Consider the following 24,130-nt stretch of genomic DNA (forward strand, 5'->3'; position numbering starts at 1 on the left):
AGTTAGTGCCTTGGCAGTAATTAGCAAAAAAGAGAAAATATTTTCAGAAATAAACTGAATTAGCCAAATAATTGTGGTCCTGGTTAGAATTACTTGAAGGCTCTACTCTCTGGCTCTTGGAGCTGGCCATCCACTGGATTTTACTCTTTCATATATATCAGTAACCAGGCAACCAATTCTCAGGCCTCTCACCTTCTCTTTGTGTATTTGAAACAGTGATGAATGAATCAGACTCTTTTCAGCCTGGATATGATAACACAAATGCCCATCCTATCCTGCTTTCTTATGAGTTTGAAAATATTCTGAGGCTTGCTTAGAATACGTATTTTAAACTGATTTCTCTCCAATTCATTACTTTGGAGTAATGATCTCCGATATTTTTGAAGTATTTTCTGATGCACCTTTTGAACTGAATATTGTGCTGGCTCATTTAAGGGATCTGAAGAGGTACAGGCCAGGACTGTTCACAACAAAATGCCCAACATTAATTCTTCGCCCTCGACCCCAAGTGCCAGCCCGGAATAGGACAATTCACTGCAGCCTCCTGCCATTTACCTCCCAAAGACCGCTTAGATCACACAGATTGGGCCTCCTCCGGGTACCATCGGCGGGCCAATGTCGGCTGGCGACCCCCTGGGGGAGGGCCTTCTCTGTTGCTGCCCCGGCCCTATGGAACGATCCCCCCGTAGAGATCCGGACCCTCACTTCTCTTCTGGCCTTCCGTAAAGCCACTAAGACCTGGCTGTTCCGGCAAGCCTGGGGCTGTTGATCAGCATCCAGCCCATTTTAAGTGTATGTATGTTGCGTAATTTTAAAATGATTTACTTCTATTTTTAATGTTTAATTCCCTTGTTTCTGTAAGCCACCCAGAGTCCTCTGGGAGTGGGCGGCATACAAATACCAAAAACTGAAACTGAAACAGCCAACTCACCATGGCTTACTCTCCCCGGTTAACTCACCATGGGCCAATTCACCATGGGACAACTCACTGTGGAACAATTCAACAATTCAGTTTAATTATTTAAAATATTTTTTTAAATTAATTTTTGTCATTCAGAATTTATTTTGCCCCTCCTTTGTCATCCTTTCTTTAATTATCCTATTCAACTATTTCTTCGATATTAGTGTAACTCTTGTCCTGTGGCAAGTTGGCTATGATGAGTTGGCCATAGCAAGTTGGCTGTGGTGAATTGGTCATGGCGAGCTGTCATAGACCCGTAAAAGCCCATCATTTTAAAGACTCAGGTCAATTTCATAAGCCACTTTGACAGCAAAAGCCTCCTTAGTGTCTAATTTTATGGAATTTCTACAAGTAACAAACTCTCCTTATACAGAAGCACAATACAAGATGGGGGAAAGGAGATGACCTCCAACCGCAAATGTTTTGCAGTTCTGACAGAATATTTCTAGGAACATCAATCTTCTGTTTGTTTTAACAGATGGAGCTAGTATGGTTTTAAAGACAAATTGTTAAAAGGTGTCTCAGGAGAATAATGGACATGCAGACATGCTGAATAATTTAAAGCCTCAATTTCCGACAAAACTTGTTTGACCTGATATTTTGTGTTTGGGTTAAACTACTTTAAAGCAAGAGGCTCTGCATAGCAATGGTAGGTATTGATTGCTCTCATGTAGAAATGTGCAGGGGAGAAAAAAATCTGTTGTTATGAAGAATCCTGGATTGTATCTCTCAGGTTAACTGGCTTGAATAACAGAGTTGCTTATTACAAAAATAATAAATGAGTAATAGAAGACTGGATTTGTATGGTGAATATCAGGGGTAGGTTCTGGCTGCTGCTACTGCCGGCCTGCTCAGGGACACGCTCCCTACGTGTGCGTTCTTGATGCGCGCTATGCGCACATGCACAGTACCAAACAGAAAATAAGATTTGGGGATATGGCAGGCCAAGTTACTACCTATTCAGCCAAACTGGTCCGAACTGGTAGGAACCCACTTCTGGTGAATATAAATAATTAAAAACAACAATAATAGTCTTGTTGAAATAATCTATATTTTTTGCCTCCCCTTAATTACTTTAATTAGTTCTTCTTTCATAAAGTATAATAAGAGCAGCTTTTATAAACCACCATTTTACAGAAATTGTTTCTCCAAGATCTCTGTTAAGCTCTTTACTGCAATCACAGTTGCCCTTTCCTTAGAGAGTTTAGCCAAGCCTGTATTCTAAGCATTAATTATCTTGGCACCAGAGAATCAGAAGCAGATAAGAATGGAACCATCTATTCTTCTTTGATGGGTGAATCTGCCTTACCTCCAGCAGACTTGCCAGGATCTCATGCTGATCCAAGGAAAGAAAACTAATATTGACATTTCTCTCCCTCCACTGAGGCAGCCATTGCTCTTTCAGCAGTGTGATGCATGGTGCAATTAACATCCTCAGTGTATTCTATATCACTCTTCCCTCCCTACTACTCCGCCCTTCTATGTTAAAAGATGCTTGGCTTATTTATTGGCTGAAATAGACCAGAATCCAGAAAATTGAAGGTTTAGGTTTGTAGTACTGAAAAAATACTGCTCTTTTCTAGGAGATTGTGTAGGAGAGAAATAATTGTTCCCCTCCCCCCTCCCAAAATGTAAATTCTAACATATGCTATTTGAAGGAAGTTCAGAAAAAGAAAGTTTCCATTCTGTCTTCTCCAGCCCATAACTATTCTGGGATTCACAAAATAGGGACAGAGTAAATAGTACATTGTAAGTCTAAAAACTAGCAAAGAGTACAGACAATAAACAGTCGATATCCCATCTATAGATGAAGTTAGCAAATTCCAATATAAAGAGCAAAAAATTGTCTTGGGGCAGATGAGAAGCCAAGTAAGAAATAGGTGATAGAGTCCCTTCTGGAGATCTGTGAGCTGCTTGGATTCTTGTGGAGGAAAGACACTGATGTAGCACCACAATCTGTTGCATACTGATGTGGGAGGGAACACAGGAGCCATGGATAAGCCAGTAGGTGTACTTTATTAGTTACAGAAGAGAGATGACAGCAATTCCAACGGTTCCAACGGTCACCAGAGTATTTATAGGCAGCAATAGCCAATCCGAGTACGCTAGCAACGGCCTCCTCTGTGTCCCAAGCAATCAGGGAGCACAGAGCAGTTGCTAGCCCTTTTGAATATGACAGAACACAAATCATAATATATAACACTCCTTCCCCCCAGCTCAGTTGAAGGGGGGGGGAGTTTTTTATCAACTTTAGCAATTCAAAAATAATGAATACAGTAAAAGAACACGCCCAGAAGCATAGTAGTTTTTTCAACGCCTTTTTCAATTAATTTAGTTTCCCCACTCTCCTTACCCCCCAGTGCATATTCACCATTTTATTTCGTTAATTTATTTATTTTTGTTTTAATAATTTCCCCTCACATTCTTTTGTTTTCATTCATTTTCAGCATGTTTCGTAACACTGTATCGATGTAGACCGGCAGTAAGAAACAAAGTAGCAAGACGGTTTCAGGAAGGTAGAAGGCTGTTACAATGTAGCCGAATGTGTATTGAGCTGCGGCTTGGCTCGGAAGGCTTTGACAACTTGTAAAGGCAGTTCTGCAAGCCGGCAGAGGCTTAAATGACTTCAATTCGACCGGTGTGTCACTCTTGAAGCCACGAAACGGAGCGGAGGCAGTAGGAGCGGGCGAGGGCGTAGAGGGCGAGCCGGCAGTGCGGTTTTGAAGAACGGAGGCCGGTGGTGAGGCAGAGTTCGGCTCTCGGCTTCGGCGATGGCTAGTAGAGGCAGCTCTCCTGGAGATTGGCAGGCTGATCTCATGTGTAGGGAGGCGGACTGGCTTTGCAAGCAGGCGGAGTGGCCAGATCACCCAATGACCTCGGGCCCAGACAGTTGGCTAGGAACTGGTTTGGCTGGGCGCATGCTGGCCTCGGTTTCCGCTGTCCACTGCTCGTCCTTGGCACCAGTGCAAGTTGGCATGGACACCGCGGTGGCCACAGCTGCTGCTGCTGGACAGTAGCCTCGGGTAGCCTCTGGACCTCTGCGTAACAGAGGTGGCTGCGACTGGCTTTTTTCTTGATCCAGGTCCTGTGGGAATTGCTTATCCCACCCTCGTCGCCAGTTGTTGCATACTGATGTGGGAGGGAACACAGGAGCCATGGATAAGCCAGTAGGTGTACTTTATTAGTTACAGAAGAGAGATGACAGCAATTCCAACGGTTCCAACGGTCACCAGAGTATTTATAGGCAGCAATAGCCAATCCGAGTACGCTAGCAACGGCCTCCTCTGTGTCCCAACCAATCAGGGAGCACAGAGCAGTTGCTAGCCCTTTTGAATATGACAGAACACAAATCATAATATATAACACAATCCTTCCTGTGTGTTACTCCAGGTGTACATGAGGATCCAGTCTCCCCTGCACTGATATCTCTCACATGTGATCAATATCATGTGTTCAGCTGTATTATATGATCCTGGTTCATGTGAAAATCTTCAAATGGAAATATGTCTTTAGCTTTTCTCCTGATGGACAGCTGTGCTGATTGCATGATGTAAAATTAAGACTCAAATTCAAACCCACCCTCAGTTATAAAAGCTCACTGGGTGACTTTGGGCACCTCTTACTATCTCAGCCTATCTTACTTCTCAGAGTTGTCATGATGGTAGTGAAAAATGGGAGAAGATGACACTATGGACATTACCTTGAGCTCTCTTGAGAGAAAATAATGATAAATAATGTTGCTTTTTATGACGTTGGTGGAAATAGGATTCACATGAAGCACTCACTTGATGAGCATTATTTTGAGCAAACCCTGAATGAGATTATGGTGAATGCAAGATCTGCTAGATTAGTGTTTTTTAAACTCTGGTTTCAGGCCATCATAACTTCAAACTGTCATTAAATGAACACTCATAAGTCAAGGACTACCTATAAATTGTTTTATTTGTTCTTATGTTTCAAATATCAATAACTTATACATTTTAGAAATTGCATGTTTATTTGTACACAATTCTATTTCAAACGGAGTTCTCCAATGTTCAGAAACAAATTATTTTGTCTACTTTAAATCTTCCTAATGCCTGCAAAATAATAAAACCATTGGCAACTATGCCACCAGTTCTTTTCTTGGTTTTATTTTTATTTCCCTTGACAAAATTATAATATCTCTTGATAAGTTAGTCATTTTTCTCTGCCAATGATTTTTCATCTATAAAATGCTTCTTGTGGAGAGCTACAAATGTGTTTTGGGCACAATCTGGGTTTGTATCTATTGCATATGCTCAATATGTCACATATAACATAATGACTTTTAAAATCCACATTAACCTTGACTTTGTTGTGCCATAGATACCCATGCCATCCAAGCCTCTGGCTATATTCTTCTAACTCCAAAAACCTTCTGTTTCTCAGCAACATCTACTCTTTCATCCAAATGAAACAGTAAGCTACAAAATGCATCTTCAAATCAGATCAACCCAATCCTTCTCTTTCCTTTGCATCTTGTAATACCTTATATTTAACTCATGTTTAATATAAAGATTTTTCCCCTGCCACACACATTCCCCACTGTTTAAATTATGCATCAGTTGTCAAAATAGATATTATGTAAAATAAAAATATCATTCTAGGCAGGACTTTCATTTTTATTACCAAAACTCTCCCCAGCAATAACAATTGTACAATAGTTTCTCCCATCTTAGCAACGTAATTATTTTGAAATCAAATGCAGTTTGTATTTGACATAGTGATATGCAAATATTTTATTTTCTTCTCAATGTTAAAAACAATTTTATTCATCAATTCTGTTTGATTTCTCTTTTCATGTTTTTGTTAATATTTTCATCTTTGGTTTTGATCTTAAATCCTGCTAATGCACTAATTTATCTTAGTTTTTCCATTAATGTTTCAATTCTCTTTAAGGGAGCTTTCAAAAATCAACCCCGTCATCTGCAAAATGATTTCATGTATTCCCTTATTCAATGATTTCATTCTCTCATTTAATATTATATCTTTTCTCACTATTTCAAGAACCAAAATAAACAAGGAATTTCTGTATTTCTTTTTAGTATCTCTATTAGGTTTTTGTTAGATTTTGTTAGATCTATCAACAATTATTTGTTCTTTCAGTGAAGCATACATTAACCTTAATGCAGTATATATGGACACATGAATCAATTTCTTAAACACTCTTAGATGTAACTAAAACTAAGGGCAGATTTTCTGAGTGGCAAGACTTCCACTTGGTGAGTCAACATTCTTTCTGGATTAAAAGGGGGGCAAGGTTTTATATTTTAAAAGACTTTTGGCAAATAACTTAACAAGAAATGGATGTTGAAAAAAGATAAAGTGAATAGTTATTTTGAAATTCATTTTTTATTTTTATTATTTATCCATTGTTTTAGTGAATATGCTTTGGAATAATTTGGAATTAAAATAGACAAATAAACCGGACATTTGTGGGAATATTTTTTTATAATATTTTTTTTTATTTTTAAACAATCAAACGTAAATATTAACCATAAAAACCATCCTCCAATTACATACAGTATGTCGATTGGTCACAAAACTCCTGTGCCTCCTCACCATAGTCTTCACTTACAATTTATATAGAATCTCATATTATCTATCTAATATATATGTATAAAATTATCATTATTAAACATTTATTTGATTATAAGTATTATTACTTCCTTTTATGTGAGATTTCCTAAATTTAGAATAAATATATATTATGGCATTTCATTACATCATCCTAAAACCATACAGTAATATTACATCTTCATATTGCATTCTATATAAAATTATTTATCTTTGGTTACAAAACTTTTGCGCATCCTCTCCATAGTCCTCATTTACAATTTATATAAAATTTCATGTTATCAATCATATATATATAATTATCATTAATCATTTATTACTATTATTTATAACTATTATTACTTCATTTTATGCGTAATATTCTAAGTTTAACTAAATTTAAATTAGTTTTTATTATAGCATTTCATTACATCATCCTGTATCTTTCCAATAGTAGTGCAATCTTATATCTCTTGCCATTTGTAGTGTTTGTGTGCTCATTGTTTCCTTGATAGATCTTATATGGACTTCTCTTGGCAACTTGTTTTTCACTGCATATCTTGTAAAAACTGCAACCCCTCGTCTGTTCCTTCCATCAACTTCCTTTTGGTCACAAGCCCTATCCAAACCCCAGGAGCAACAGAAAATAAAAATGTGACATATGTCTAAATCTAAATTAAAAAAACTTCAAGGAGAGTAAAAATAGATGGGGGGGGGGGCAGGCAGGCAGGCAGGCAGGCAGACAGACTGACAGACAGACAGAGACCCAACCATGAATAACAAAAAACAGAGAACCAAGAACTGATAAGGTATAAAGGAGGCATGCAGGCAGTAACAAAAATGGCAGGGCCTTTTGGTGAAAATGGGAACCATAATACCAAGCAAGTTCTGCAACAAGATCACCAGATTTAGTAGCATAGATTTACAAAGAAAGTAGTGACACATTCATCAAAAAGATGCTGCAGTGTAAATCAAGCCTTTGGTCTAAGAATTTCTAATGATATGTTAAACATGTTGTGTGTGCGTTTATGCAAGCGCACATGCACGCAAACTATTTGAGCTCTAGAAAATTCACAGCTTCTCAGAATTACAATGCCCCCCCTCTGAAAATGGCATTAATAAGAACAAGAAAACTACATAAGGAAGAAAAACCACTAATTATTGCTAGTTGGGGGTAGGCTGATTGCGGCTAATAGGCTGTGTGAAAATGCTAGGAATCTGTTCCAAGAAGCCTCTTGCTCGATGTTTATTTCTAACAAATGTAAGATGTGGACTATCTTTGCTGTGTGAATATCCAAGGATATGTATGTTTTAACTGCACCAGTCATACCTCCTTTTTTCTTGCCCCTCTCTTCCTCTGCCCTCAGATGAATCCAGCCTGAAAATGAATGAGGTGGACCATGTGCCTCAGTCTCTTGCTAGCCATGCTGACAGCTACCTCTGGGCTGCACAAAGAGATGAACATGGAGCTGATATGCTGAAGCCTGACCCTCGGGATATTTTCTTCCTCAGTAAGTGGGAGAGAAGAAACAATTTGACTAAGAGAAACACAGTTGGAGACTAGGAAACTGTATTGTGCTCTGAAGTACGATAAAAGCTGAAGCTTGGGGATTAGGCTAAGTAAATATCCATGTGAGCAGCAAAGTGTTAAACAGGCCTTCATAAAAAGTGTTTATGTGTGGGAAATTGACCACCTTTACTATCTTGAAAACTTTGGAAAGGGTAAGATAGATGTTTCTAACCTGATGTTCACCAGGAATATTAGGATACCTCAGCATGGGAATAATGAAAACTGGTCTGGTATTGTTTATAATATGGTAGGGTAGGGAGATCACTTTATGCTGGAAGGAAGAATGCGCCACAGAAAGCAAAATTCCTCCTCATAAAGTGCCAAAAAGATAAATATCTGGCACTTATCTGAAGAAATTAAGTGTGAATGTCACAGATGAGGACGAATCAAGACAAGAAGATCACAATTTGGAGTGAATAGTCAGTTATGTTGAGTTCGTGTGGACCCTGGAACATCATGTGGTCTAGAAAGATCTTATTTCTTCTTTCTTAATTGCCTTTATATCAGCTCCCCAGATTGAGCCGTCCCATGTGGAGAATGTGCTGGTCCCCTGTGCCTACAGCCCCACATATGTGGTGAAGGATTTTCCTATTGCCCGCTATCAGGGCCTGCAATTTGTAAGTGTCTGATGGGCTTTGTTACCATTTTTCCCCCTGCGCACATCTCTAGTCTTTTTGTTATTTCTTATTAATATGCAAAATAACAGCATCAACAGTGATCAGAACGTTTTAATGGGAACTGCATTAACATTAGTAAACCAGAAAAGATAGGAAGGTGAATCTAGGAAGAAAGAATTGCGAAGGGATAGAGCAGAGACAGGGAAGGTAATTGCTGCCTGAATGCCGAAACCATATTTATGTCTTTTGAATAAATCCCTATGTTTCTTTAGCCACAATATTCTGGAGTGGAAGTTTGTTTCTCTATGAAAGAAAATAAAAGCTAGATTTAAAATATAACACAACGCAGATATTGACATGCAGATCTTAACAGTTTCTCTCACCCCAGTTATAAAGGTTTATGGTCCTATATAATAATCATGTTTTAGGATTTCCTTGTTCCTGTTGATATAGACTACACACCTTCTTTTTCCTTCATCTCTGTTGAAACTGGAATGATAGACACCTTATTGTGACTTTTCTTACCAATTTTCCCGTTCTACAGGTCTACCTCTCTTTTGTTTATCCTAATGATTTCACCCGGCTTACACACATGGAATCAGAAAACAAATGCTTCTACAGAGAATCTCCAATGTACCTAGAGAAGTAAGTATGAAGAAGAGTCATTACAAAGCACCTCTGAAAGAAGTGATTGAAGTGTGGAAAGTCTATTGGCGAAAGAAAGTATGTTATCTTTTAACAGATTGAAGGTTCATTCATATGACCTGCTCACAGCAATGACAATATGTCCCATTATCTGTTTGTTGTGGACTTAGCAATGGAGCCTCATCTAGTAGGTAGCCTACTACTGAGGCATGTTGCCTGTGGGTCCAAGGTATTTTGGCATGAAATAAATATTTTTCATAGAAGATCTCTCTTTTGGACAATAGCAATTGCACTTATTTACTGCCACATATTGCTTTTCAGCAGTCTCAGGGCAGTTTATAGTCATCATATTGCCCCCAATAATCTGGGTCCTCATTTTACTGACCTCAGAAGGATGAAAGACTGAGCCAACATTGAGCCGGTCAGGATTGAACTCCTGGCTGTGGGCAGAGTTAGCCTACAGTACTGTATTCTAACCACTGCACCACCGTGGCTCCTTGGCATATGGGGGAAGAAGCTTGAGGGGAGATGATCAGAGGTGCAAATCTGCTCAGCTGCAATTGGTCTAACAGGCCTGTGATGGGACCACCCCCTTTTGTTCAGTCCCTGAGCCTGATACTTTTTTCTGTGGTACTATGTTGACTCTGTGGGAGACTAAAATTGTCACACTTTCACAGGGACATCCTCCCTCCTCATCCTCACTTTAGGTTTTGGTGACTGGTAGACCTAGAGTTCATGAAGCTTCTTCATGACTAGCCTTCTCTGCCTCAACAAGTGTAATAGAATCAGAAAACGATGCTTCTGTGACCCATATGATGAGGTAAACCCTTCCCAGTGCCCAGTGCTCTCTGGGAATGCCCCTCAGTCACTCTGTTCCCAGAATTATAATTTCTTTTTTTAAAAAAAAAGGTTACTTGCAAATTGCAATCTGGTACAGACAGGACTTCAACATACAGTTATAAATTTTTCCTCTTCTATCATTTTGGATGTTCAAAACTGTGTATGTGTGCTGTGATGTGATACATGAATCAGTGAAGTGTTGAAGGTGGTGGAACTTGCTGAGATGGCTAAATTGAATTGTTTGATCAAAGAAAAGGCAATGACTATGTTTATTGCTGCATGGCAATGCCTTATAGACGTTTTGCATGAAACAAGGAAAAAATGAATTTGTGATTTACGGCTTTGATGAGTAGACTGAATAAATTGTAGGAAGAAGGGAGTTGCGTTATAACTGTAGAATAAGGGGTAAATTATAATTGTACATATAGCTGCTCTAAAGAAGATTGGAAACTACTTCTTTGTATTATTTTTTTACTTCTTTTTCTTTCTTGAATTTTTAGGGTTCCCCTTGATTTATTTCTTCACTTTTCATTAGTTTGTATTAGCTTTTAACTTTTAAAAAAATCCTTAATAAAATTATAAAAAAATGAATTGCTAAAGAATATCCAGCTCTTTAACAATGCACTACTGTAGCTATATCTCAGTTACAGAATCTGGATGCTCGCTAGGTGGCTAAGGAAGAGAGGCTCTTTTTGAGGAAGGGGGGTTGCCACCATCTAGTAGTTAAAAAATAGATCTGAAATAAAACTGGAGAAATTATATGGATGTGCCTGAGCAGAGCATCTCATAGCTGAACACTTCTCTGAGACATACTAAAAACAGTTTAACTCTCCAAGAACACTTATTCAGTGGCTTCACCTGAGTGGCGCAAATCCACATAACCACCACATTGCAGTTAGAACAAGAAACTCTTAATTGCCATCTAGTTATTGTTAGATCAACTTCTCTTTTGGAAAAGAATTTAAGAAACGATTGAACAGATCATCCAGACCATATATCACTACCCAGGTGCACATTTTTCACAGCATTTGGTAATGGCCTTTCCTATCGTTAGTGACATTTGAATTTAACCAAGGAACAGTGCCAGTCCCTGCTCTCATATTGCCACTGGAGAAGTTGCACAAAAAGCAGCACAGCATGGCCTCACGTTGGATGGTCTTTAGGAGCAGCACAATTTATGCTGACATGATTTCCTCCCAGCTCTGGGGCAGGAGGAGAGCACAGCAAAAACATCTCTGTGGAAATATTTGAAATAAAAAATAAGAATGCAAGAGATATTTGACCTTTGGGCTTCTGGTACACATAATGATAGAAAGGCTAGAGGTCAAATACTGTTGACCCATTCTTTTATGATTTGCCTCTCTTTCCCTTCCCAGATATCCCAATTTATCTTAGCCATATTTGCATTGCCATCCGTAGTATAGAAATAGAAATGTGGTAGGAATAGGAATAGAAGGAGAGAGGGGAGAGAAGAGTTGGAAGGGACCTTGGAGGTCTTCAAGTCCAAACCCTTGCTTAGGCAGGAAAATCTATACCATTTCAGACAAATGTGTTGTCTAATCTCTTCTTTAAAACTTTCAGTGTTGGAGCATTCACAACTTCTGGAAGCAAGTTGTCCCACTTACTCATGATGCCCTGTTGAAGATGCCCCCAACCCTACTCTGTCATTTTAAAAACTGATTAAAATAACCTTTGGATGAGAAGCAACTTCATGACACGTTACATATGCTGACGAGTCCCACTTCTTGACTATCAACAATTGCAGGGATGAGCCTTTACATGAGTCACACATGAGCTGTGATTTTAATCCGTTCAGGTTCCAGCTTGTGAAAAAATTTCTGCATTTATGGTTATATTTCTACAAGGCCCCATTTGCAGGACAGGTGTGAACCCCATGGAGAAGGCTTAGAGGAGGATTGGGGTCCCTTGACACACCTCGGCATGACACTCTCCTGATATGTGAGTCAGTTTTAATTACAACTGAGTCATGTACAACAAGTACAAATTTCTGTGACTTAAATTTTATTATGAGTGCTTTCTGACATCAGCATTGAGATCGGGTCTTACCTTTCCCATGCTTTGCTCCTTACTAATATATTTCACCAATGTGCATTGTGTTCTTTTCTACCTAAGTGTTCAGAAACACAGTTTCAACAACTCTCTCTGTCCTTCAATACCATGGTGCATCCAGGTGAGTAAATGTATGTAGCAGACTACCCCAGACATCTGATGAAACAGACTGTGACTCACAAAAACCTACCCTTGCAATATTTATAAGTCTTTAAAATGCCCTTCTAGAATCTGTGAAAAATAGGATAAGGGAGGCCAAGACCCTTAGCTATATTTGAGCAAGACAGATTGTGTGAGGGTTTGTGTATGTATACATACACTGTCTGAAACATTTTTTCTTTTTACCTGCAGATTTGGCTTTTCTAAGTACATGAAAATGGATGAAGAGGAGGAAGATCTACACCAGAGAGCCTTCCTCTTCCTGAATCCTGATAGTGAGTATTCCCAGGATCCAGCTTCTTCCAGCCAATCAGAGAGCCCTTTTTAGTTTTTAACCTATTTTATAAGCAGCTATTGAATCCTGGGCTATCAGCAGTATTATAATAATACCATCCACTTGCAGGACTTGTGATATTTTTTGAACTATCCACTTGCAGAGCTTAAATTTCCATCTGTGGCAGGTTGTGTTTTGGGGTGATTTCTGAATGCAGAAAGCTAATTTGAAAATCAGTTCTTCATATATATACGTATAAAATGAACATATTGATTTTGTGCACATCCTACTGGCTATACACGAGCAGATTCTCAAGAGGCTTTATTAAAGGCATACAGTACTGCCTGAGCACAGAAGCAGGGGTGAAATCTGCCCGGTTCGGCCAAACCGTTAGGGATGATTGTCCTTGGTTTTGTGAACTGGTAGTAAAAAAAAAAGCTTTTGAGGATTGCGGGGTTCAGCTGTGAGCCATGCGATTGTTGGAAGCTTTTTTCTGCTTTTTAAAGTATTTTTTTTTCTGCCGGTTTGAGGGTGGGGGGGAAGGAGAAGGAGAAAGGACCACAAACCTGGCACTAGATGCAGTTTCAGAGGATACCTTGAAAGAGTACAGCAATCCAGAGCTGGAAGGGACCTGGAGGCCATCTAGTCCAACCCCTGTTGTCCAGCAGGACAACGCTTAATGACCACATCACTTAGCCATTAAAATTATAGTCCCAATTACTTATCATAAATCAAGAACTCCCTGTACCTTCAGCAACTCACTGATCTCTGTTCTTCCCTGTATCTTTGTGACATTGGATTTCTAAAAGCTGTCCCAATCAAGGAAGTAATTTTTGCAATCTAGATACTGTTAATCCTGAGAATAATATTTTGCTTGATGGAAGCAAATGGAATCAGTACTTTTCCTAACCTAAATCTGGTTTGTAGTAGCAAGAATATTACACCTTTAGCCTCTGCAAAATATAACTTTGATTCTTCTAAAAATAAAAAAGAGAGAGAGAGAGGCTTTGTTAATTATATGGGGAGAAAAAATATCTTAATGTTTCTGGTTGGAAACAGACCAAGGAAACTATCACTCAAATTCCTAGTTCTATCCCCAAAATATAAAAACTCTGCATTTAAAACAAATAATGGAAATCTACATAGTATGTATTTTTTTTATTTTGTGCACAGTAATTTTGTACGTTTATTTTTTGACCCAAAATAGTTTGTTAGCCAGAATAGACTAGAAACAGGGAAGAACAATAGTACAGGTAAATGAAGGTCATAAGGCTATTGTTTTTCATTATTTCATCAAGTATCTTATATAGAACAGGGAGGGACAACTTGTCTGTTACACACCCCCAGATGTTGTTATACTGCCTCATTCATCATCCCTCACCATTAGCCATACTGTCTAGGATTCATGGAAATTGAATTTAAGAAAAAGTCAACCCTACCGTACAGTCAGAGCAATGGAGGCTGCTGAGCTTAAGAAATAGGAATATTATGGCTGTTTTCCAATTGCTTATGCTCATTCTAAATGTTTGCTGTTTTCTACCTCCCCAGTCTCTTCTCGGTCTCCTCTTATAGGCTCTGTTGACTCAAAACTGTGTTCTTTGTCTCATTGTCTGCCACAACCTCCCTACCCATAAGTCATCTACTAATCACAGATGCCGCTCCAAGGTTTGACCTACTTTGTGAATAATTTCCTAGATTTCCTTGATGAGGAAGAGGAAGGTGCTGATAGTCCTGAACCTACTGACCCTTTTCCTGATGTCAAGAGCCCCAATGAGTTGGGTGCCCATGTGTTCACTGGAATGAAGAGAAAAGATAGGCCCTTAGCCACAAAAGATTACGGGAATAATGTGGACTATGATAGCTTTCTTCAGAAGCAAGATAAGTTTAATGAAGAAGGAGACTTCACAAGGCAGCCTGTCTCTGTAGGACCAAGCAGTGAACCTAGCCTGAGTCCTCAGACTCCATCTAAGAGCTTCCAGGCTTATGAGAATGCAGCACCCTTTGGAGAACATGTCATCATCAATGGCCGGTCACTCAACTGGGCACAAGATGTGGAGAAGGGAAGGAAGGAAGGTGATCAGGGACTATTGTCATCTTCAAAAAAAGCCAGCTCTTTCAACCTCCAGCCTCACCTTTCTGTGCCCTTCTTTGCTGGGAAGACCAAGCAGCAGACTCCTAAGAAGGAGAAGCAATCAAAGAAAGAGACAAACAAACCTCCAGAGAAAGTATATGTGACCAGGTTGCAACCCAGTAAGAAGAAGACCCCATCACAGAAAGATGTTTTCCCTGGAGTCTTCCTCTATCCTAGATCTCCAAGGAAGGTGCGATGGAACTCCAGGATCCCTCAGGGTCGCCCTGCTCCCTCCACCAAACTTCCTTCTCTCTCTGCCCATAGAACATCTTTGCTTGTTGGTAATAATACCACCAAGGAAACAGATATTTCTAAAAGGAAAGGCCTACAAGTCAACCGAAAATGGGAACAGTTTTATGGTAGGCAACCTTTCAAAGACAGTATTAAGCGGCAGATGCATCCAAGTGCCTCAATCTTGCCCGCAGAAGGGCTGTTCAGCAAAGAAAACTTTGAAGTCACCACTCCAGCAAGGACTATGTTAGATTTCAATTCTTCAGAGGTAGTGCTGTCTGAAGGTGTGCAAGTGACATCTTTCCTACATATGTCAGAAAAGACAGAATCTCAACAAAAGGGGCTTGAAGGCCCTGAGAAGACCCAGGAGGAAGAAGTGGAAGAGGAGGTGTCTGATTATAGCTATGAAAACTCTGAGATACAGCAGAGCTGGCTAGAGGATTCCATCAATTGGCAAAGGACGTTTAGTGTCAGCCCTGTTGACTTTGAATTGCTCCGTTCAGACTGGAATGATCTGAGGTGCAACGTTTCGGGAAATTTGCAGCTGAGTGAGAGCGAGGTGGTAGATGTGGTGGCTCAGTATATGGAGAAACTCAATGAGAAGAATGGCGGGTAAGAATGGAAGAGAATTATGTGAAGGGAGGTATGATCACCAGAATGGATAAGGGCGGTGTGAGGTTCCCCTTCACCCTTCCATTCAGCAATTAGGTGTACTACTCTAGGGGAAATGGTTACATTTGTATATTTGTGTATTTGTAAGATTCCATATGAGAGCTTTCTGTCCTTCCACTCCCCAGCATCTACACCCTCTTGCGAATCATTAATGTTGAGAAGCGGCGAGACACAGCCCGAGGCAACCGCTATCTGATGGAGTTAGAGCTGATGGAGAGGGGCCAGAGAACAGTCCGGCTCTCAGAATACATCTATGTCCTGCTCCACCAGGGCAAGTCAGAGGACAGCACTGAAGTCAACCCTGAAGGGCCTGCAACTGTGTCCACTCAATCTCAACCACCACCTAGTGCCTGGAGTCTTCTGTATGGAAAACCCATCCTCTGCCGACCTTTGCGGCTCAGCTGGAGGCATGATGTTATGGTACATTTTGTCGTCCCAGGTAAGCAATTCAATCCCTTTATCGCAGGGCTGAAAGGCTACTTTTCCCAGCAGAGATGGCATGACGTATGAGGCAGAGGGCAAAACAAAACCGGAGACCAACTATAGTTGGGTTGGGGTTGAAAGTAGTTTGGAAAAGAAATCTGTCTTGGAATACACAAATATTCTGTTTATCCTGCTATTACTTCTGTATAAGTGGAATTTTCAGGGTTTTTAAAAAAATCAATAATTTGCTTAATAGGAAAAGATTTGGGATGAATATATTTTGCATGGGCATAATTAGCAATCTTTTTTCATTTTTTCTTCGTATTTTTTTTTAAAAAAATAAGTCAGGCAAAAGAAAGAGCCATGCTTGAGATTTTTGACCAGAGATGAATTTACTTCTACCTCATTGTTGTTCCTTTGGGACCCTCTTGACAAGAAATGGAGAAATTATGAAAGGAAACTCTTGTCTATGCTCTATGTGGGAAGGAAATGAGAGAAGGATAAAATGAGTAAGATCTATTCCTCCCAAGCTAATCTCTGTACACCATGAAAGAAGAGTAGCAAATAAAGAATTACTGTATCCCAGATCTTAAATTATGTGTTTTTGCTTGGATTGATAAATCCCATATTCTACAACAAGGCTACAGGAGGAGCAAAGCTGCACTGATCAATAGGTGATAAGGAAATTATATTGGTGCTTACAGAGGTGGGCTTAAAAAATTTAACGATGGGTTCTCTGCCCGGTTGTTGGGTGAGCATAGCCTAGTCGGCCTCCTGTACCACGGCACTGGGGGGGGGGGGGGCATTTTAATCTTCCCCAGGCTCCGGAGGCTTTTCTTGCGCTTCCGGGGAGGTGAAAACAGCCTCCCCAGGCTCTGAAGGCCGGAAACAGACCTGTTTCTGGCCTTCACGAACTTCCAGTAGGCCCATTTTTCGCCCTCTCCAAGCCTCCATGCATGCCCTGCACTCACCTGCATCCAAAATGGGCCATGTGGGGACTCCTGGGAGGGAAGAGGCAGGGTGGGTGGAGCCAGCCAGGAGTGGGATTTAGGGATTCTCCAAACTGCACTGAATCTCAGCTAGAGGTCCTCCTGAACACCTGCGAACCCCCAGCAGCCCACCCCTGGGTGCTTACCTATATTAGCATGTCTTCACTATATAATTCTTTCCTTCTGCTCTTAGAAGAATGTAATGTTCAAATACTGAATTTCTATGGGCTAGAAACTTCTGAAGTCTTTTGAAGTCATGATTGAAACCTATGCTGAGAATTGTCCATGTGCCCTTGCTATTGTGTGTCCATAAAGATAATTGAAGCTTTTAATTAGAGGAATGTTTCCCCATGAATACTCTATTGAGTTTTTGTGTTAAAATGACAAAAATCCCTGTTCATATTTTGCAGTGAAAAACCAAGCACGCTGGGTACAGCAGTTCATCTCAGATATGGCCAGCCTATTTCTGAACACCAAGGATGCCAACTTCAATATCATATTGGTGGATTTTGATAGTGACGACATGAATGTGGAGAAAGCACTTCAGGAGGCTCACCTGCCCAGGTAACCCAAGCAGTGATGAAAGCTTCAGAACCATTTCCGACGGTTCTCCCTATGTCCTCAACTGCTAAATCTTAAAACTCCCAAACCTCTTTTAATGACTGCAAACGTTGCCCAGTACTTTTCTGTGCGACATATGGTAAGTTCAGTTAACCACTAGGGAGATGGAAAGTTTTTTTAAATAAAATCTGCTCAATTCCCTCTCTAAACTTGCCACTTCATTGCAAATAACCTGTTTTCTTCAGTGTGTAGGGGAATGAGGCTTTAGTAGCAAAGGATAACAGCACAAATGAACCAGTGCTTGTGTATATAAAAAAGAAATAACAATAACAACACAGCTATACAGAGATCAAAGGTGTGTGTGTGTTTGTGTGTGTGTATGTGGTGTTTCTAGTTAATGCCTTCACTCTATTAAATCTGAATGAGTTCTTAATTCTATTAACTATTTTAAATATCAAAATGATAAATTAATAAGCAGATAGCATTTCTAGGGCTGCAGGCTTTAATCAGTTTTATTTGTAGGTTAAAGCTATGCCATGAACATATGTACTAGGTAATGTAACAGTGAACCTCACTGAAAACAGTGGAGCATGTCTCACCTTTTATTCAGCCAAAAGAACTCCCAAAGCAACTTCCATAAATCCCATTCATTGAAAAGGATAATCAGTGTATCAATAAACAACTAGTTATACTTTGGCTAAATGTTTTTGATATAATCATTCCAAAAGCCAATAGGCAGATATAACTGAAGGAAACTTAAGAACCTAAAAGAGACACCAGATATAAAAAAATTAAAGGACAATCGGCTTGAAGTCACCACTATTATATGGAGCCTGTCCCCAGGATTAATATAGAGTTACGGAAAGAAGAAAGACAGCTATGACTGTGATTTTATAACCCAGCTTGAGCATGCAGAGACAAGGTTGACTCAGCCTTCTATCCTTCCAAGGGTAGAATGAGGGCCCAGATTGTTGGGGGCAATAGGCTAGCTCCGTAAACTGCTTAGAGAGGGCTTTAAAGCATTGTGAAGTGCTATATAAGTCTAAGTGCTATTGTTATTGCTCAAAAGCCCTAGCTGGCACAAAACAGTTAGCCACTCTCCAGTTTGATCTTCCAGCTATGCCCATTTGAGAGTATGGCAACTTAAGGGTCAATCACTTTTAGGGTTTTTTCTAAAAAGAAAAAAGAAAAGAGCAGAGAAGAAGCAGAGAGGGTGACAATGTCCCTTACTTCATCCTTGCCTGTTCTCTGCAGTGAGAAGCAAGAGGCTCCTTGCCCTCCTATTGACAGTCTAAACCAAAAGGGGGGGGGAGGGAGGGATGAGGAAAGTAATAATAAACAACTGTAATGAAAAGCCAGAAGAGCTGAGGGAGTGGTCCTGTGATTGACGTAAAACTTTGCAACAAGAGCCTGTGGATACGAACATAGAAGTAATTCCACTGAGTTAAATAGGATTTATGCCCTGTTAAGCATGCCGCCTGAATTCATCTGAGAAAACTCATTCTGAATTCGTGGGCCTGCAAGTTAAAGAACAGCTCCTAATTATCCATTTGTTTTTATGTCTCTTGGCTTCAATTATCGTTCTACAATGAGCAAGAAAATGTCGATGATGAACTTTCCTTCTTAAAATAACTGAAGAGTTCACTGATTAAAAAGTTACTGGTGAACTTTTGATAAGATATGAATTTATTTACATTTGGTTGAAAAGTTAAAAAGTTAAGCGTTAAAATGCTCAACTTTCTTGCATGTCCTCTTCTTGACTGTCATGTGCTCTCCTCCACCTAGAATAATCACTTCTTGATTTGTAGCCACTTCCTTGATCCTGGGAAACCTCTGCTACTTAGAGCCATTTTGCTGAACGGACTGTGCTTCCCGCTGGCTTCCCCCATCTCTGTGTCTTTACTTCTTGCCATTCCTTTACAGGTACCAGTATTTGAAACGTACAGGGAACTTTGAGCGCTCTGCGGGTTTACAGGCCGGGGTGGACGCCATAGAGGTGAGACCCAAGGAGAAGTGAGTGGGTCTTCCTGAGGAGTGGGAGGTGTTGAATGTCTACTTTGTCCCCACACTCATGGCCTGCCTATGATGCTCTTTCATCCCTCAGGATGGCAGCAGTATTGTATTCCTTTGTGACCTGCACATTCACTTTCCCCTCAATATTCTGGACAGCATCCGGAAACACTGTGTGGAGGGAAAGCTGGCCTATGCACCCATTGTCATGAGGCTGGGCTGTGGGAGCTCTCCACGAGAACCCAACGGTAAGGTACTTCTGCTGCTGCTGGGAAACTATTGCCTGTGAATTGGCGTAGCATTTTCAGGCACAGAACGGGAAATCCTGGCTAGTCCGTTCCTTCAAGAGTCCCCCACTAAGTGGTTTTGAAATAAAAAGCACTAAATGATAACACTGACAAGTGTGGCTGCTCAATGAAAGCCGTCAGCATATGTGTGGCTGTTTTAGTGAAAAGAGCTGAGAGGAAGTGTACTCTTTTTAAAATATGTACCATATTGTTGCTATTAATGACTTATTATTGTATAAATGGGGCCATATGCTTATTCTCTAAAGTCTTCAGGATCATCTGAGTTCTGTGCAGTAGACATTCCTTTCTGCCTAATTTTCATCTCATAAAATTCTGTTTCATAGTTGTAACTATTCTTGGAAATATGAAGTAGATGACTTCTTCTCCAGGGGCATTGTCTTTGCAGAGAAGGCAACATAGGAAAGATTTAGACCAGAGGCCAAAATCTGTGCCAGGCAGATCACTCTTGACTAGGACTGCTGGAACTTGTAGTTCAGCAAATCTAAAAGGTTACAAATTCCCTGTCTCTGATATAGTTTGAGTACAATTATCATTAAGTCTATTTCTTTCCCCACTTTCTATATTATTTTCCATAATGGATCAGAAATGGAATTTCCCTGATGTTTAGACAAGCATCCAGGGGGAAGAAGTCTTGTATGACATTTGAATAGAGATAATTCATTTCTAGCCTGCAAAAGTGAAATAGATAAAATAGATGTTGGTGACAAATATAGTCATATCTCCTAATATTTTCGATATGGATACTATCGACAGGAGGATGAGGGTGGGGGAAACAGAATGGGAAGGTTTTCCTTTCACATTGTAAAGAATGGCTTACAAGTCTCTTTCAGGTACATTCTAATGAGAAATAAAATAGGCATACCTTTGGTATATAAATAACACGAATACATTAGACTTAATGACATTTTATCCTTGGAGAAGGTCAACATTGTATTTTAAATAAAATTAGATTCTGCTATTTTTATAGATTGATCCATTGACTAAAATATTTACATATGCTTTTCCAATTGCTCAAAGCTGTTTACAACTAATCATAAAAACACAAAAACAAAAGTGCACCAGCAGAATGAAATAAAAATGCATCCCAAAAAGAGAATGCAATTACTTGTTTTGCATACTTTAGTTGTGCTTCTTCTGGATGTGGAGAAAGAGACAAGGACATCTATAAAAACCACTTTGGAGTCTAGCCCCTACTGAGTGCAGGAATCCAAATGAGAACATCACAGATAGATGTCTGTCCAGCCACTGGTTGAACAGAGTCAACTGTTTTCCATCATGGAAGGGAGATCACCACCCTACTGGATAATTGACCTCTGTGCCTATTGTTAGCAAGGCTTCTTTCTAGCATTTAGTCAGAATCTGCCTCATGGTAACTTAAATCCATTATTCCATGCCTTGCACTCTGGAATGAGTGAGCCAGTCACTCTCTCTAAGTCCTAGGAAGATGACGATAGCCAAGCATTTCTGAACAATTCTGCCAAGAAAACTTCATGGACTTGTCCAGGCAACTGCCAAGAGTCAAGAGTAACTTGAAGGTGCAAAAGAAAAAAAATGTAGGGAGCTGCATCAGTTGCTAGTAGATTTTTGGATACAATTTCAAAGTGTTAGTTTTGTTAAAATCTTTTGTGACTTAGACCCTCAATAACATTGGGATCATGTGACTGAGGTAGAGTTTACCTTCTCACTTTCTACAAGGCAGGAGAACAGGCGGAGAACTTCTCCCTCACGAGGAGGAAACAGGCCTCCCTGGTGGCAACCCCTCCCTTTTGAACAGTTGACTCCTCCCTTGTTATCTTCAGAAAGGAATCAAGACAATGTTTTTCCAATAGACTTTGGATAAGAAGATGGAGTTGAGTTGAAGTTAGCTGACCCAGAGAGGAAATATTTTATCATTTAACTTTATGGTGTTGTTTATTGCTGTATTTTTCAGAACATAAGATGCACCTTTCCCCCCCCAAAAAAGAGGCTGAAAATCTGCGTGCGTCTTATACATTGAATACAGCATTTTTGGCCTACCAAAACCCTGCAGAGGGTTTGGGAGGCTTGCAAAGTGCTCCTGGGGGCTGAGGAGGGCAAAAATGAGGAAAAATGGACCATTTTTGCCCCCCAACCCCCAGGAGCACTCTACAAGCCTCTCAAAGCTCTGTATCCCCCCCTTTTTTTGCAAAAAAAAGGGGGGAATGCAGAGCTTTGGGAGGCCTGCAGAGTGCAAAGACCTTTTTTTTAAATTTACCTCTTCCAAATCATGATGCATCTTATACTCCGATGCATCTTATACTCCAAAAAATATGATACGTATTTGTCTATAGCTTTTATCTCATTGTGAGCCAACTGGACTGTTAGGAATGGGAAACACATGAAATATTGTATAAACAAACAAAACATTCTGGAAGAATGCAATAGGAAAGCCATTTTATACTGTATCAGGAAGACTGAATGATTGTACCCAACCTGAATGTGTTTATCTTCTTTCTATTCCCATAACTGTTCGATGTACAATGTATAACTGTGTCTTATACATTGAATACAGCATTTTTGGCCTACCAAAACCCTGCTCCCTTTGCAAAAATGGATGTGCAGAGGGTTTGGGAGGCTTGTAGAGTGCTCCTGGGGGCTGAGAAGGGCAAAAATGAGGAAAAATGGACCATTTTTGTCCCCCAACCCCCAGGAGCACTCTACAAGCCTCTCAAAGCTCTGCATCCCCCCCTTTTTTTGCAAAAAAAGGGGGGGAATGCAGAGCTTTGGGAGGCCTGCAGAGTGCAAAGACCTTTTTTTAAATTTACCTCTTCCAAATCATGATGCATCTTATACTCCGATGCATCTTATACTCCAAAAAATATGATACGTATTTGTCTATAGCTTTTATCTCATTGTGAGCCAACTGGACTGTTAGGAATGGGAAACACATGAAATATTGTATAAACAAACAAAACATTCTGGAAGAATGCAATAGGAAAGCCATTTTATACTGTATCAGGAAGATTGAATGATTGTACCCAACCTGAATGTGTTTATCTTCTTTCTATTCCCATAACTGTTCTTCATAAATCCTCACGTTATAGCAGGCAATTATACCTATTGTGTATAGACCCATTAGAAAATTATTTTGAATAAGAAGGTACATGCATACTCTTCCAGCATTTTGTTCATTAATAAGTGAGTGACAACATTCATTATGGAGCCAATTCTTTACTAATTGGAAACCAATTTGATCTGAGCAAAGGTACAATTACAAGGGACATATAAAGCTGGTGTACCCTAAATTGGTGTATCCTTCCCCTACCCTAAATTGGTTCAAGCAAATGTTACCTCCTCATGTCTTTCGTATGTACATGAGATAATGTCATTTGCTACCATTACGGGACATAGTGCTATGATCCAAACAGGACCATTCAAGCTTTTGATGCTTTCCATAACAAACCTGAACAAAGAATTCTTGGCTTGTCTTTTCTCAGGCTACTGGGAAGTAAATGGCTTTGGCCTCTTTGGGATCTATAAGTCTGACTTTGATCGTATTGGGGGGATGAACACAGAAGAGTTTCGGGACCGCTGGGGCGGGGAAGACTGGGAGCTGTTGGACAGGTGAGGCTACTCTCTATAAACTCCCCAGATCTCTTCTGGCCCATTTTGGAATTCTGTTGATCACAAGAAAAACCAGACTATTTTTTTTTACCTGAATAAATAGCTAGGAATATTAGGCAGAGAGGTTTCTATTGGTGACTATCTATATATTTGCTTTTACATCTGCAGGATCATTAAATTATTTGCAAGCAATGCTTTCCACTTCTACTGTCCTAAGACACAATGAGCTACAATTTCCAATAGGCAAGGGCAAACTGAAGTACATTCTTCTCCCTCCCTATCACCACCCTTCTCTCTCCCAGCAAGTCTGTGCTGTCTGCTTTTATTATATGTGGACTGGAAGTTGTGAAACCTAACTTTAAAAAGACCTGGGCTTGCAAGCAAAATCTAAAATGTGTTTGAAGCCTGTGCAAAAATGCCTTCAGGCTATTAGCCTATTGAAGATTTCCTTTTCAAGTGACATAGATACCATCCCCCCCCCACCAGAACTAGAGTGCTACACCCTCCTTT

At 40.0% G+C, this 24,130-nt stretch overlaps 1 protein-coding gene across 2 annotated transcripts in view; it reads left to right on the top strand.

Moving 5' to 3' along the window:
- The window catches only part of B4GALNT4 (beta-1,4-N-acetyl-galactosaminyltransferase 4), a 205,104-nt gene that overhangs the window by 175,866 nt on the left and 5,108 nt on the right, over positions 1-24,130 (top strand). The window contains exons 10-19 of one of the 2 annotated variants that reach the window (XM_014070639.2): positions 7,906-8,049; positions 8,616-8,725; positions 9,270-9,370; positions 12,632-12,714; positions 14,409-15,687; positions 15,873-16,186; positions 17,570-17,723; positions 19,644-19,716; positions 19,825-19,978; positions 23,494-23,620. In XM_014070639.2, coding sequence (XP_013926114.2) covers positions 7,906-8,049; positions 8,616-8,725; positions 9,270-9,370; positions 12,632-12,714; positions 14,409-15,687; positions 15,873-16,186; positions 17,570-17,723; positions 19,644-19,716; positions 19,825-19,978; positions 23,494-23,620 — 2,539 coding nt within the window. The remainder of the gene's footprint in view (positions 1-7,905; positions 8,050-8,615; positions 8,726-9,269; positions 9,371-12,631; positions 12,715-14,408; positions 15,688-15,872; positions 16,187-17,569; positions 17,724-19,643; positions 19,717-19,824; positions 19,979-23,493; positions 23,621-24,130) is intronic. The other variant, XM_014070640.2, reaches the window with a different exon arrangement.

This window comes from Thamnophis sirtalis, unplaced genomic scaffold (assembly GCF_051295495.1).
Source record: "Thamnophis sirtalis isolate CommonGarterSnake01/CBP01778 unplaced genomic scaffold, rThaSir2_p1.2 scaffold_1, whole genome shotgun sequence".
NCBI lineage: Eukaryota > Metazoa > Chordata > Lepidosauria > Squamata > Natricidae > Thamnophis > Thamnophis sirtalis.